The sequence below is a fragment of the Myxocyprinus asiaticus genome, chromosome 30 (genome assembly GCF_019703515.2).
Source record: "Myxocyprinus asiaticus isolate MX2 ecotype Aquarium Trade chromosome 30, UBuf_Myxa_2, whole genome shotgun sequence".
Classification (NCBI taxonomy): Eukaryota; Metazoa; Chordata; class Actinopteri; order Cypriniformes; family Catostomidae; genus Myxocyprinus; species Myxocyprinus asiaticus.
In genome coordinates this window covers 8,632,423-8,649,455 of record NC_059373.1, presented here as the reverse complement: position 1 = coordinate 8,649,455, position 17,033 = coordinate 8,632,423, and the positions used below count along the sequence as shown (strand labels likewise).

Genomic DNA, 17,033 nt, shown 5'->3' with positions numbered 1-17,033 from the left:
TTAAAAATAATATTGTGGTCATGTGAATCATTTGTGTGAGTGTGAATTTCTATGCTTCCAGTAATATATGTAAATGTCCCATACATAGACAGTCTATAGACACCCATCTTATTCTGTGATGAACTGCCTGTTTCACTGCCGTACATTCTGTGTCAGTTCTCTCGCCCTTCTTTCTAAATAAAGTAAATTGGTACGGTACATACAAAGGTGTCCTGCAAGTCAATGCAATGCCCTGGTGAATGTTGGGAACACAAGCACTCACAAAATGTAAAGAATAACTGGTAAAATCAGTGAATACAATACAAGTACTGACAGAAATCTGAATAAATGTCCTACTAGGTTGGACAGCTTTTATGTTGCATTAAATAAACTGAACTCTGAATAACTGATAGTCAGGCCTCTAACTTTGACATTTTTGAACTGTGTACAAACTTAGATTTTTCTTAATATATTTAGTTTATAATTAATGTAGTTGGTCTGCCTACTGTTTAGTATAATAAAGTTATTGTGCTAAACAGTGGTCTCTGCATTTCTTAAGACTTTTTGCTGTCAAGCATTTTTTTTTATTTTATTTTTTTATTCCAAAGCAAGATCATTATCACAATAAATATGTATATTATTATTTAATATATAAATAGTTACAATTCCGGTTCTAACATGCGTTTGTCGAGATTTTCATTCTAGCTTAATTTCCGTCCCCTTCCTCTTCACATTGTACAGATGTTCCTATCCTTGCCGTTTTCTTTAATGGTGTCAGTGTTTCGGCTGTACACCCTTCAGCTCAAGAGTTTGCTGGATTCTTGTTGTTGGGCTCTCAGTATCAGTGGTTTCTGAAATTGTATGTTGTACTCCAATCAGTAGCTCGTAAAGTAATGAGCCAAGCAGAGCTCCTGCAAGTTGCGAACAAAGGCACCCTCCACCAACCATGTACGGCCCTGACAAAAACAAAACAAAATCTTTTTAGTATCTATATGGGAATCTGTTATACTGTAAAGTATTAGTGCTGAAAAACATATTTTCCCAGTTTTACACAATATATGGTATTATGAGGAACTATTAATTGAGCTGTTTCAGTCTAACACAGATCCTCAACAAAAAGATACTACATTTATAAATATATTAAATATATATATATATATATATTAAATGGGCCTATATATAAGACAAAGTGCTACACTATACGGCTGGAAAAATAGAAGAGAGTTTTTAATCCAAGATAAGAGAATGCCTCTTTTTGCATAAAAAAAATAAAAATAAAATGTATATCACTATTTCATTTTTCACAATAATTAGTAGTCCTGTTGTTGTCCACATTGAATGCTAGAAGACTCTGGCCTGTGTGTGTGTGTGTGTGTGTGTGTGTGTTTGTGTGTGTGTGTGGCAGACCTGAACACCTCATCACCCCAGCCAGCAATGTAAGAGAAGAGTCTCGGCCCAAAGTCTCGTGCTGGGTTGGTGGCATATCCACTGTTAGATCCCACTGAGATGCCAATTACCATGACAACTGCTCCTACCAGGACAGGCTCCAGACCAGAAGGTGCTGGGGTGTTATGGCGATCACCAAGTTCAAGAACACACACAAGCAGGGTAGCTGTGTCAGTTATCTGCAGTACAGACTCAGTGTTAATTCTGAGACTGTCATCACAGTACTGATTTAATGTACTAAGTCTGGATAAACAATTGGCATGGATGGATGGATGGAACAGTCTAAGTGTTTCAAACTGTAGATTTCCATGCTTATAATACTACTGACCTGGTCTACCACTCCACCCCATATACTCAGGTAGTCTACTGAGTAGGTTGAGAAGATACCAGCTGTAGCAGTGGCACCACTTATAGTCATATGGCCTTGACTGAAATGCATCATGGCATCTGTGAACACACATATATGAAGAGTAAAGCAAGGCAAGTTTATTTATAGAACATAATGCATACACAATGTTAATTCAAAGTGCTTTACTTAGACATAAAAAGATACAGACATGCCAATGTCTATATTAAAATAATTTAAGAAAAATAAATAAAAAAATATACAGATAAAACCGTAATTTTTTTTTTTTTTAATTAAAGGGTAAAAAACTACACACAACCAGACATAGTAGTAAAGCATAATCATATAGATGTTCCTGTGCCTTTTAATGTGTAATTTCATACTGTATTTAAAACATAAGCATGGTCTAGTTAACCTTAAGACAAGTTTTAGATCCTCACTCACCATAATACTGAAGAGCAACAGTTCCAGTGGCCAGAAATGCTCCTAAGAGCTGTGAACACACATAGAAAGGAAGTCGTGTCCAGGAAAACCTGCCCAGAAAACACAGGCTGAGGGAAAGTGCTGGATTCAGATGAGCTCCTTAAACTGGTGAGAGATAAATGACATGCACAGGTGAACACGGCACATGGATAAAAGAGTATAACTATATCATAATCATAACAACAAATACTTCTATTGTATTATTTGGGAGAGTGTTGTATGAAAGTAGGCTTACATATACTACATGGGCAAAAGTATGTGGACATCCAAACATTACTCCCATATATGCTTGAGCATTAAATTTAAAATATCACTGGCATTAATGGGGAGATTGACCGCCCTAATAGATTCCACTCTTTTGTGAAGGCTTTCCAGATGTTGGAACGTTGATGTGGGGATCTGCTCCCATTCAGACACAAGAGCATACGTGAGGTCAGACACTGATGTTGGGCGATGAGAACTGGTTCGCAAACAAATGTAGTCAGTGGGGTTCAGGTCTGGGCTTTGTCTAGGCTGATCAAGTTCTTCCACACCAGACTTAGTAAGCCATTTATTTATGGACCTCTCTTTGTGCACAGGGGCATTATCATGCTGGAACAGAAAAGGTCTCTCACAAACTGTTGCTACAAAGTTGGAAGCATACATCTAGAATGTCCTTGAATACGAGTGCATTAAGCTTTGTCTCAGTGCTGGTCCTAGCCTTTTGGGGGGCCCTGTCAGTATGTTCGTAACACTACTTATGTCTTTGAGTCCCTTGGCGGATCGGAGGCCCTAAGCAGCTTGCTTAGTTTGCCTAAAGGGAGGACTGGCACTGGTTTATCTACAATGAATTGCTAGAATAGTCAAACCTGTTAATTAGTAGGCAGTGTCCACATACCTTTGGCCATGTAGTGTAGATGATGCACCACAATTTTAGTAGATTTTTATACCTGATACCCCTTTTGCCACATAGATCCCAAATGTGGTGCCAAGTGCAAATGCAAGGTTGATTGACAGGTAGTCAGTCACCTTTAGTGTTTTGAGAGGTCGTTACCTGGGCAACTGAGCCACAGCCAAAGAGCTAAAGAGAAAATGATCTGTTTCTACTCTGAGTGGTGTGAAAGCATACACAGCCATGATGTCTATTATGAAGTCAGGTTTATGGCACAATGAGATAGTTGTGCATTTTGATAATTGCAGTAGCTGGTAAGTGGTAGTAGATTATAATCAAAGATATAGTGTAAGAACTTCTTCATTCTGGTGGTTCAGTCTTCAGCCAAGCTTGATCTCCAGAATGTTGCTGAAATTTTTTGTACACTTGCAAATTATTTAAGGGCATATACTCCAATCCTGTCAACAAGGAAAATAATGGAATGTAATGAAGCTTAAAAGTTGCTTTATAAGGCAGGCACATGTATGGCAATCTGCCAAATTATTAAACTAAAATCACTTGCATTTAAGCTGCTTAGATATTTTTTAAATATCACTAGCTTCACTTTTCTTAACAATTCTTGATATTAGATTTATCCAACTGGTTTCTCTAAAGACTTTCTTTAAAATTCATCACACTTTTTTGTATTATTATTAATGTATTTTTATTATCTGATGCAATGACATTCATACATTTTTAAGGGCTTCTTAAGTGTCTTCTTAAGTGTCCAAATACTTAAGATTTCTGAATCTCGAAAAAGTGCAGAAAACTATCAACTGAGAAGCAAAACCTTTTCAGATTAAACCTTAAACGCATACCTCGGGTCCTTAGTGACCCCACGTGCCTCATCCATTTTTTGGAGTTGTACCCACACCTCTTTAAGATTCCTCAACCTTTCTCTTCCAAAATGGTTACACTATTTAATTGCAAAAAATATTTATTTTTTGTAACTGCTTAATTACCAAAAGTGTATAGGGTCATTAAAGACCTGAGATACGTAATAATGTCGCTCTTTTTTTGTGCTTCCATAAATCATTTGTTTCATATCTATATAAGTTTACTATCACAGGATATATTTCTTTGTTTATTACAAGACAACTGATTACTATATTCATGCAAATGACTACTATTTCACGTCAATTTTCTGTGACAATGGTGAATTATCAGTATCCCATATGTGTGTGTACACATACATATTATACATGCTGTTTGTTACAAGGTGTCACTGATGTTTCAGTGACTGACATGATTTACATTTGACATTGCTATTTGAAGCAGCAGCAACGTGGAAGTAAACTATTTCAAGTGTAACACATGAACATGCTGTTGTATGCTCAGCTCAGCTCAGCATTCAACACCATAGTGCCCTCCAAGCTTGATGAGAAACTCTGGGCTCTGGGCTTAAACAGCTCGCTGTACAGCTGGATCCTGGACTTCCTGTCAAGCAGATGCCAGGTGATTAAAATGGGCAGCAACATCTCATCACTGACCCTCAATACTTGAGCCACTCAGGGCTGTGTTCTCAGCCCACTCCTGTATTCCCTGTACACACATGACTGTGTGGCAACACACAGCTCCAATGCCATCAAGTTTGCTGATGATACGACGGTGGTAGGTCTGATCACTGACAATGAAGAAACAGCCTACAGAGAGGAGGTGCTCACTCTGACACACTGGTGTCAGGAGCACAACCTCTCCCTCAACGTCAGTGAGACAAAGGAGCTTGTGGTGGACTTCAGGAGTAAAGACAGAGAACACAGCAACATCACCATCAATGGAGCACCAGTGGAGAGAGTCAGCAGCTTCAAGTTCCTTGGTGTCCACATCACTGAGAAACTCACATGGTCCATCCACACTGAGGCCATCAGCGCCTCTTCTTCCTGAGATGGCTGAGGAAGTTTGGAATGAACCACCACATCCTCACACGGTTCTACACCAGCACTGTTGAGAGCATCCTGACTGGCTGCATCACCGCCTGGTATGGCAAAAGCACCACCCTCAACCGCAAAGCCCTGCAAAGGGTGGTGCAAACTGTCAGACACATCATTGGAGGTGAGCTTCCCTCCCTCCAGGACATATGGTTGAGTGACAATAAAGAGATTTGATTTGATTTTGAACAGTATGATTTGGCTGTTGACATTTGTGTGTACTACTGAAATAATGTAGTTGTGCATTTATTTAGACTCAAAAGGTGCCTGAGAAAATACATATGTGTAGTTTATGTGTAGCTCGAAATGTGTTTGACAGACAGTTGCATCTTGTGAAATTTCAGTGTGGAAGTAATCAGTTTTGTTGGATATTTGTTGCATTATCTCTTGGACATATGAAAATAAAACATCAAAATATGTCAAGTTTATATTCTATTCTAGTATTTTCTAATTGGCTTGAAAACTTTTAGAAAATGTTACACTATCTGAGCATTTTGTGGATCCATTTGTGATAAATATACATGCCGAGTCACTAAAGACCAAGACCTGAGGTATGTAATAATGTTTGGCGAAGCACCCATGAAAAGAATACAATAAAACCTTCTTTGGAGACCTCAGTTAATACTCCTCACTATAGTCTCAGCCTCAGATGGCACATCGTCAAACCACCCAGTGTCTGGCTACACAAGACTAATATTCCAATGATGACAAATAACCCCATGTTTGTGTGTCCTGTAAAAAAACAGTTATAACAAGCACTTACTATCAAAACATAGACTCCAAAATGTTCAGCCAGACACTCTCTGACCAAGCTGCTCTTGATCTCTTCAGCAGACGATCCATAATTTCCGCTCTTCGTACTTTGCTGTAAGTTTACAATGCAGGTAAACATAGATGACTCAGAGTTCCATAGAATAGCTCTAAAAAGACCTTAAAAGATCCCAGTCATCACCCGTTACGTTACCTTACTACAGAGTGCAATGTCTTTCTCAAGAACTGTTGCTTAATAATGGAGTTTAGCTAAAATAAATGTACTATGTTTAAAAAGTACTTTAGAGTATGATTTCTGCTGAGTTGTTTAGTTTTGAGAATAAAATATGTTGACACTGAAATCCATAAATAATACAGGGACTGATAAATAGCTAATTGTAGTTTGATAGATGTATAAATAAATGTTTAATGAAAGGAGTGTAAATCTGCAAACCCACTTAAAATTAGATTTTCATGAAAACATACAATAAGTAATCAGAAATTAATCCAAATGTAATCAAATTACATTTTCTAAAAGTGTAAACTAATAGATTGTTACTGATAATTTTAGTTGAGTAATTTGTACCAGGTTACTTTTCAGAAGTAATCTACCCAACATTAAAACACTATTTTCAAACTGAACTTTTAAACAGTGCAATTGCCTAGAGCTTTTGGCATAGCTAAAGTGCTTTAGACGAAGGGTATGACGATCTTTAGATAACTGAGCATAAAATTTCCTGTTCTGATAAGCGTCACTAGATAAAGATCAAATTGATTAAAAAGCCAAAAATGTTGGGTGTGACAACACAATGAGCAATGTATCTGGCTTGATGCCTCATTTTTACTGTTGCTGTGCTTGTGTACATTACTATTCTGTAGGAAAAAGCTAATTTACTGATTTTCTCCTTTTATATTTTAATTAAAACTGAACCAATTGTTTTCAAATCTTTATAGACAAACTTTCATTGTGTATACTCAAAAATGTCTTGCAAAACGGTTGGTTTGACTGATAAGGATGCTCTGACCCAGTCGTCTAGCCATCACAATTTGACCCTTGTCAAAGTCGCTCAGATCCTTACGCTTGCTCATTTTTCCTGCTTCCAACACATGAAATTCAAGAACTGACTTTTCACTTGCTGCTTAACATAACCCACTCCTTGACAGGTGCCATTGTAATGAGAGAATAGATGTTATTCACTTCACCTGTTAGTGGTTTTAATGTTGTGGCTAATCAGTGTATAACAAAAGCTAATGATAACAAAATATAGCTGAAAAGTTGAGGAAATTACATGAACTACTACCAAATTGTGCAACCAAATTGAGGTTTTACATAATATTTACTCATATGACAAATATTTAATAAACACAAAAATGTGCATTATACATTGACGGGGCTCTTAATAGATTTTGGACTTAACACAACAGAGCAGTTATCTACAACCAAAACTGATAATGTCAAAATGACAAAATATTGGTCTATCACTAATCACCATAGCAGCACAGGAGTGCACTGTTCCTGACAGTTACACTTTATAGATTGATTAGAGTTAGAAAATAAAGCTGCTCAGTTAGCGCTGACCACAATTCTCACCCCAAACCATATTTTAGCCAGTTTTTCAGATTTAGGCATTTCAATCATATGACAAATTTCCATTAAATTGAATAAGTAATCTCAAAATAATATCATAATTTAAGAACAAATGTGAAGTATTTAGGTTATAATAATAATTCAATCATAATATGAACATTGTTAAAGATTACTCATTTGATGGAAATTTGTAAATTGAAATGTGTAAATGTTGAAAATTAGTGGAGGTACCTACAGTTAAAGTCAGAAGTTTACATACACTTAGGTTGAAGTCATTAAAACTAATTTTTTAAAATCACAGATTTAATATTAGCAAACTATAGTTTGGCAAGTTGTTTAGGGCATCTTCTTTGTGCATGACAATTAATCTTTCCAACAATTGCTTACAGACAGATTTGTTCACTTAAATGACTATATCACAATTCCAGTGGGTCAGAAGTTTACATACACTAAGTTAACTGTGCCTTTAAACAGCTTGGAAAATTCCAGAAAATGATGTCAAGCCTTTAGACAATTAGATTCTTACAGGAGGTGTACTGAATTGAAGGGTGTACCTGTGGATGTATTTTAAGGCCTAGCTTCAAATTTTGCTTGACATCATGGGAAAATCAAAAGAAATCAGCCAAGACCTCAGAAAAAAAATTGTGAACCTCCACAAGTCTAGTTCATCCTTGGGAGCAATTTCCAAATGCCTGAAGGTACCACGTTCATCTGTACAAACAATAGTATGCAAGTATAAACACCATGGGACCACGCAGCCATCATACCGCTCAGGACGGAGACACATTCTGTCACCTAGAGGATGAATGTAGTTTGGTGTGAAAAGTGCAAATCAATCCCAGAACAACAGCAAAGGACCTTGTGAAGATGCTGGAGGATACAGGTAGACAAGTATCTATATCCACAGTAAAACGAGTCCTATATCATCATAACCTGAAAGGCTGCTCAGTAAGGAAGCCACTGCTCAAACCGCCATAAAAAATAAATAAAAAAAAAGCCAGACTACAGTGCACATGGGGACAAAGATCTTACTTTTTGGAGAAATGTCCTCTGGTCAAATGAAACAAAAATTGAACTGTTTGGCCATAATGACCAAACAGGCTACTTTCCTCCATAGTTATGTTTGGAGGAAAAAGGGTGAGGCTTGCACACCAAAGAACACCATCCCAACTGCGAAGCATGGGGGTGGCAGCATCATGTTGTAGTGGTGCTTTGCTGCAGGAGGGAATGTTGCACTTCACAAAATAGATGGCATAATGAGGAAGGAAAATTATGTGGATATATTGAAGCAACATCTCAAGACATCAGCCAGGAAGTTAAAGCTTGGTCACAAATGGGTCTTCCAAATGGAAAATGACCCCAAGCATACCTCCTAAGTTGTGGCAAAATGGCATAAGGACAACAAAGTCAAGGTATTGTAGTGGCCATCACAAAGCCCTGACCTCAATCTGATAGAAAATTTGTGGGCAGCACTGAAAAAAACGTGTGCGAGCAAGGAGGCCTACAAATTTGACTCAATGACACCAGTTCTGTCTGGAGGAATGGGCAAAAATTTCTGTAACTTATTGTGTACCAAAACGTTTGACCCAAGTTAAACAATTGAAAGGCAATGCTACCAAATTCTCACTAACTTCTGACCTAAGATGGGGAATGTTTTCTACTATTAAATGTCAGGAATCGTGAAAAACTGAGTTTAAATGTATTTGGCTGAGGTGTATGTACACATCTGACTTCAACTGTAGATGTGACAAAACTGGGTCAGGCTGACACAAGAATTTATCTTCCTTATCTGACACACCCATTTCAGGTCTTGCTAACAAGATGAATCTGGTGTTTAAGGAGACATTCAAAATGCGGGCTGTTGGAGGGAGCCTCCACGAACACGTCAGAAAACACTGCTCTAAGGATGGCTAACCTTTTCAAGCTCTGGATTTAATAATCTACTGCCATTTATCAATAACATAATTTTCAAGAGCCCCCAAACCAAATTTGAGTTTTATTTGGCAAGTCACCATTTCTTCACATTTTCTGAAGAGGAGTTAACAAATGTTCATAACGGAACCCATTGTTCTTGCCAAAACTAACTCTTTCATAATGTCAGGCTAGTCATGCTTATCTGTGTTCAGTTTGTAGTTTGTTCTACAAAAAACAAAAAGAAAGAAAACAAGGCAGATCTCACTGTTTTTCCTTTATTTCCCTCGGAGAGTGAAAACACCTTTAAAAATATAAATTATACATATATTAAACTCTCATGGACTATTCATCTGCGGTGTCATTCCATAAGCCTTGACTACATTTTTGTTATCAGTGGTCCTTAAACATACTCAAACCATCAGATTTAATGGCTTCACTAGCTGATTTATTGGGGTATTTTGTGGTTACGGTAAACAAGTCTTTTTAATACCACTCTAGACAATCACAAACCCATCAGCTTCACCAGTATCTGTGAAAAACATAATGTAGGATTAATGGATCCGTTTGCACAAATATATTGGACCTATATACACTCAATATTAAATCAAACTTTTTTTTTCTCTGTAGCTTGCAAGGAGTGGGTTTGCTGGGCTGGAGAAAAATGAAATAGTTTGTCCTTTATTTGTGTCCTGAGCTTTTCAGCGTCGAAAGCCTCCAAAGAACTTAGAAAACAAAGAGAAATCATCTTGCATGTCAGCAGAGGGTCTTGAACTACCTGGAGGATGCAGAAAATTAAACATTTAAAATTAAAGTGAGAAATACTTGGAATATCTTTATATTATAGGCCTCTTTTAGTCATTTTACATATAAATGAGAATGTTCTGGCATTATTTCAACACTCTACAATCTATGCTAGGGGGTTTTGAAGTATTAGACAGTATTTATTTTTGCAGATAATATTGTATATAGGCCTATACAATAGCCAAGTAAATAATAAATAAGATTAGTCTAGGCAATGTCAAAAAATTAAAAAAATAAAATAAAAATCACTCAAAAAAAAACAGCAGTACATTCTGGATATGTATTAAAGTTATCAGGTAATGTCCTTTTGAGACATTAAATTGTGCATTCTATTTTAGGCATTGGAGCAATTCACCAATGATGATCATAGCTTTAACTTTTAAACTGACGGACTCATTTGGCAATGTGTCATATACTGATGTGTATTTAACAGCTTTGAAATGTTCTATTAATATGAAACCTTATTTTGCATTATTTTAAAAAAAAATACAATACAATCCTTGTGACAATGGATTTATTCAACTGGTGGAGCCTATATTCTGATAACATGAGCCAGTCTCCATGTGTGCAACTGTAGGGGTCACAAAAACATGAAGACATGTCAGCCCTATATCATGTTAAACTTATAATAATCAGCATTTGGTATGCAACTTTGTATTACAGCACTTCTCTTATTACTGCCTCCTTAGGATGAATCTCCGTATTACTAATTTATAAGTCGCTTTAGATAAGTGTCTGCTAAATGAATAAATGTAAATGAATTAAACTGTAGATGTTATTATTGCTATACATTTTTTATTTATCTTCACAATAAATTTTATTGTATTTATTTATCTTTTGATTTTACTAGGCAAGTTATTTATCATTCTCCCTGCCTCTCCTGATGTGATCACATGCCCCTAAGTCTGAAAACTGTGGATCTATACTATACAGTATATGTTAAACCTATGCCATCTTGCTGGACCTTTAAGAGCACACATTGCACAGGAAAGGGATGACACTTTATAACACTGTATAACTGTTGGTCTTAATTGGCCGTCACTTACCTGGCATGAGAGGACCAGTTTGATCTTGTGGCCCATCCTGGGCACCTGGTCCTCCTGAGATGGTCACTGTAGTTTCTTCTTTACCTTCACTGTCTCTGACTGTTCGCCTTTCTTCTACAGTCTGCACACAAACATACGCAATCTCTATTACTGTTATTAAATACAAGCAATCCACCATAGAAATAAAATGTGTGGCTTATTAAGAGCCTTGCTATGCAATATCATGATAACACCACACCTATAACCAGATAGATATTCTTTATATTTTGTTTTTTGTGATTGTGTTGAGGGAGGACAAATTCAGACAAGATCACTCACCCCATCTGGTCTGACCACCTTGGTGACGCTAACAGATTTAAAAAATGACCTCGTCTTTGGCTGTGAAGGCGCGGGAGTCAAGATCTGATCCAGTCCACCTGATGACACCTGTGAATCCAGATCTAAGGGCAAGACCCAGAGTCAAAAATGTAAACCAAATAATAAACAATGCAGGTCAGGGGCATTAACTGCATATCTAGGGATGCACAGCTTCCATGTTTTCTTTTCAGATACGATATCGATACTTCGAACTCAGGATATTAGCCAATACTCAATACCAATCCGATACCAGCATTCTTTCTTTCCAGATCAGTTTAGAATCTTTATACCTAACTATGTGGAAAAATATATATCTTATAATAATTGTAGAATTTTTTATTAATTACAATTATCATTATAATTATTAGTAGCAGTAAAATTGGAATTAATAAATTATTTAATTAATAATATTTAATACTATTAATTTATTATTATCATTAATGTCATTATTATTATATTTACTAATTATAAAATAACATCTGTTCATTTATGAATATACTGTAATAAATTATTTGTTTTTAATTAGAATTACTATATATTTAATAATAATTTTATAAATTGAATAGTGTATTACTTATCTATTTTTAATAATGTATTATTTATTGAAAATGATAAATAATTATTATTATTAATTATCATTAGATCACTGCATCCCTAAGCATATGAGACAAAAAATTTTTTTGTTTATTTGAGAACTGAGCTTAGTTTCTTTTGGTAATCAGTTCATTGGCAATCATTTACCTCCATCTTTTTTCTCTTCCGTCTTTGGTCTTAATATACCATCTTTCCAAAGATCATGAAACTAAAAAACAACGAAATGAATGAATTAGGTTGGAAACCACCAATTAAAAGTCCAAACAGGTTTTCAATCACGTTGTCTAACCTTTGAGAAGGGTCTGTTGCTGTGGCCTGGTGGAGATGATGAGTCCCCATCCTTTGGTGCCACAGAGGGGGGAGGGAGAGAAGGACTGTGGGGAGAACTCTCAGGAGACTTTAACATGAAATCCCTGAGGGTGTTCCCACTTCCTCCTCCACGCCTGCCTTTCTCTGTACCTTCACGAGGAGGCGGAGCTTCTATTGATGGGACACCTGTTGGGCAGAATATAAGCAATGCTGCCTATCATCTGGTCATACTTAGAGGAAATAATCACTGATGGGAGAAAAATCAATGAACATGAAGAGATTAAGGTAAAAAGGTAAACAAGGGAGCAAATCTCCTGGAAAAATAGTTTGCACAAAACAGGAAAATGTATATATTTTTTAAATCACCAACTTTACTGCCATCATAATCATAAGAAATGGAGCAAATGTACCTCGGTGTCTCTCATCAAAGCGGCCTAGACCAGCAAAGATCTCCTCCATCTCCCTGAAGATCTGCCCAAATGCCTGAGGTTCCTCAAAGCGCATCCCACCGGGACCAAAACTGAAACCAAATCTGAAGACATCGTCAAACGGGTCTCGATGAGGCCTATTAAATTCATCGTAGTTAAATCCGTTATCATCATCTTCGTCTTCGTCATCATCATGCACCATCCCATCAAAAAAAGGGTCCCTGATAAAACAGATTGAATATTACTATTTATTTTTTAAATCAACTTTAGGCCAACGAGTTGTACTGCTACAGTATAATCTCTTTCAATCCTATAGTTTTAAATATCAGAATATTAGTAAAAAATAAGAAAAAGGTAATTACCAGTTGTTGTTTTTTTTATTTATTGGGTGACAGACAACACATAACAGATTCCATATCTTTAATTCTTAGTAGTAGTAATATGATTTTGTAATAAATACAAATAAGCCTAAAAATAAACAATATGTTTTGAAACTAAATGTAATTATTTTATTTTTTTTATTTATTTTTTTACATAAATGTCCTGGTTTATTTAATGCACAGTCGTTCAACATTGTCAAATTTATAATTTAGAGATAATCTACATTAAACTAAATACATTACACATCAGAACAGAGCTTAATAAAGTGTTATTTAACGTAGCAGCTGCTACTATTAGGTGACATTTAAAAAGGTTGGCATTAAAACTATTAGATACACTCACTTTCGGCCATCACCACGATAACGACCGTCTGGGACCCCGAAAAACCCACGGAAGAGATCAAATACGCTCATTTAAGCATTCAGTATTATTGATACTGCACACAAAACAGCCATAACAAACACAGTTGCATCAGAGTTCCAGCACAGGAAGAACACGGAGGAAACTTGCGAGATCATTCCATCTGCTTCCGGAAAAACGCTTCAAAATAAAAGTCATCATAGAATTAAGAATTTAAGTTTCGGGTCATTGCTGGGATTCGGTAATTTTTCAGTTCCCCAGACTTTTTCGACGTGGTGGTTTACTAAAATGAAATGTTGAAATCTTTTAAGATGTTGAGAAGTCCATTATAATGAATTAAAAGAATTATTGAATTCAGAAATGTCTCATGTCCCTGAAGCGCTTCATTGAATTTGTACCTGAAAAACATACTAGTATTAAAATATTCGCACTGCCTATAATTTTTTGTCATTACTGTAAACATTTATTTGTATTTCTTTCCTGAGAAAGATTATATATATATATATATATATATATATATATATATATATATATATATTAGTACTTATTTTTAATAAAACAAGGCTAGAAGGCTCCTCTGCCTGACAGGCTCCACATGGTTTGTATTTTGTTTTCAGATATTATAGTCCGATGGGTCTCCTCAAGCTTAACCCCCTTGAAATTGAAATATTTTTAGTATTTACTCCATATATATATATGGCCTTTTGTCCTACACTACATGAGGAACAGTGGCCATTTTGAGAAAAAATAAATAAATAAAAAAAACCATCCCCCTCACATTTCTTCACAACCTGTGGCGGGGTAGAGTTATTCACTACATTTATGAATTTTGGAACAAAAATATTGAACAGTCAATATAATATACATTACAAATGCTATATATTTACTTTAATGAAACATGGTATAAATATGTGGGTGCAACAGGCTAGTGGTAGGAAAGTTGTGACGGGTTATAATTTAAATGGGAGCACAATTAAAAATCAATGTATGGGTTGCTGAGCACAGCCTGTTATGTTAAGGGCTAGCACCAAAAGTTTGGGTTTTACTTCAAAATCTGTAATCAATAATGAAAAATAAGACCATTTGCCTTTTTGTAGCTTCATCACATAAAAATAAGAAAACTATTATAAATATTATGTTTGTAGTCATTAAATTGGTATGAGGGACACATGATCAGTAGGTAGATGTTTATTTTATAACAAGTATTGTGTAGAATAATTTTCAAACCACTTCCATTATGTCCGTGCAGGGTTGAGACTAAAGGCGTCCAAATCAGAAATATGAGCAAAAAGGCGGCTGTGAAAAATGTCTTTGTTTATCCTTTTGATCTTACATTCAAAATATTCACAAAAATGTATCCTCTAATGGATATCAAACAACTGCAAACTCAACAAGTTTTATCAAAGAACAAATATTTGTGTCATATGTGCAGCACAATTATTAAATATAGAAACTCAAATGACTAAAATATATTTTATTCCCATTCATATTTAAAACATTTTTAGTACACCTGGTTGACTAGGAACAGCCACCTGGGTGATGTTCATCCATGACTTCCTGTTTCAGAGGGGTATAAGTATGAGTTAACAAACAAGCCAAATTCCCTTAGTCATCTATCACAATGGGTAAGACCAAAGAATAAAAAGTTATGTGTGGCAAATGGTTGTTGAGCTTCACAAAATGGAAAATGGCTAAGAAAATAGCCAAAGCATTGAAAATGCCAATTTCCATCATCATGGCAATAATTAAGAAGTTCCAATCAACTGGAGATGTAAAGAATCGACCTAGACGCGTGTCTATATTGTCTCCAAGCACGGTGAGGAGGATGGTTCGAGTGGCCAAAAAATCTCCAAGGATCACAGCTGGAGAATTGCAAAAATTTGTTGGGTCTTGGGGTCAGAAAATCTCAAACTACAATCAGACGTCACCTACACCACAAGTTGTTTGGGAGGGTTTCAAGAAAAAAGCCTCTGCTCTCATCCAACAACAATTTAAAGTGTTTTCAGTTTGCCAGACACTACTGAAACTTCAAATGGGACCGAATTCTATGGTCAGATAAAACAGAGCTTGTTGGCAGCAAACACCAGAGATGGGTTTGGCACACACAGAGAGGTAGCCATATGGAAAAAGTACCTCATGGCCACGGTTAAATATGGTAACAGATAAAAATAAATAAAAAAAAAATCTAAACCTGACTGCCTCAGCCAGAAAGCTTAAAATGGGACCTGGTTGGATCTTCCAGCAAGACAATGATCCAAAACTAGGGATGCAACTAATGATTATTTTGATAATCGATTAATCTAACAATTATTCGACTATTCGGCGATTATTGCAATGATTAATCATTAGCTCTTAACCGATTATTCAGCTTGTGCCCCGACTTAATGTTGTATTAAAACGTGCTTACTAACAATAGAGGACAAAATCATCTTTTAAAAATACCTCTAAATGACATTCACTGAATTAAAATGTGAGAAAAATAAAATAAAATAAAAAAAACTTACGTTTTTCACTGCAAAAAAATCATATTCTTATCAAGTGTTTTGGATTTGTTTTTGGCTTGTTTTCCCATATAAATATCTAAAATGTCTTTAAAACAAGTCAAAATATACTTATATTCAAGATCTATTCTCTAAAAGCAAGTCTAAATATCTTGTAGGCTACTTCTCAGGTGCATATTTTTATTTATTTTTTAAAATTTGTATTTTTTATATCATATTCAACATTCTCAGATAATGTTATCTTCTGTAGTATAGCTGCTAAAGAAAATGTACATTGTTTAAGGAATTTTAGATATTTATATGGGAAAACAAGCCAAAAACAAAAACATTTTGTTGCAGTGTATAATGGGGCGAAGACCCTTTACTCTCTCACCTTTCTATTCACTTCAATCCATCTTTAACACAAAAAAAAAAACACCATATTAATAAAGCTGCTTATTGCCAATTTTCTTCACGATAAGAAATGCAGTGACATACTACGATTCAAAAATTTGCGAGCCATCTCGTTATAATCTAGCTGCAATAAGCAGCACACTCGAGGGATGAGCGTCCCCGTGACAGTGTGTGCCTCAGCCGGGTGCAGTTTCAATCTCTCCCACTTATATCGGTACATTCACGCAACTCATGGTGTTTGTAGTTATTTACATGATCTGCTTCCATATTATTTGAACTTTAATAGAAGCTATAACGCATTAAATATAACTGTATTTAAGATGTAAGGCCGGGTGTTTCCTTTAAAGAGCTCCGGCTCCGCTTATTCCACAACGAGAGTGCTTCTGTATCTACTTTTGTATTGTTGCATAATAATTCCCCTCATACTTTGCGATCTACATCACCTGAAGTTTGAAGTTTAGAATGCATCTGGACTGTGAGCCGCCTAATTCTTTCTTTCCTCAGTCAGGCGCGAGCTGC

At 35.8% G+C, this 17,033-nt stretch overlaps 1 protein-coding gene and 1 pseudogene across 2 annotated transcripts; both read right to left on the bottom strand.

Moving 5' to 3' along the window:
* Positions 1 to 46: 46 nt before the first annotated feature.
* LOC127421629 (aquaporin-10-like) lies at positions 47 to 2,354 on the bottom strand (annotated as a pseudogene).
* Positions 2,355 to 9,605: 7,251 nt separating this feature from the next.
* Positions 9,606 to 13,794, bottom strand: hax1 (HCLS1 associated protein X-1). Of its 2 annotated transcripts, none has more exons than XM_051663717.1 (7): positions 13,603 to 13,794; positions 12,862 to 13,100; positions 12,432 to 12,637; positions 12,290 to 12,350; positions 11,510 to 11,631; positions 11,192 to 11,312; positions 9,606 to 10,119 (listed from the first exon to the last, which is right to left on the bottom strand). In XM_051663717.1, exons 1-7 carry the CDS (start codon positions 13,671 to 13,673, stop codon positions 10,043 to 10,045), a joined length of 897 nt encoding a protein of 298 aa, XP_051519677.1. In that variant the 5' UTR covers positions 13,674 to 13,794; the 3' UTR covers positions 9,606 to 10,042. The 2 variants fall into 2 exon arrangements, with proteins under 2 accessions (XP_051519677.1, XP_051519678.1); XM_051663718.1 differs by lacking the exon at positions 13,603 to 13,794 and adding an exon at positions 13,242 to 13,595.
* Between the last annotated feature and the right edge of the window lie 3,239 nt (positions 13,795 to 17,033).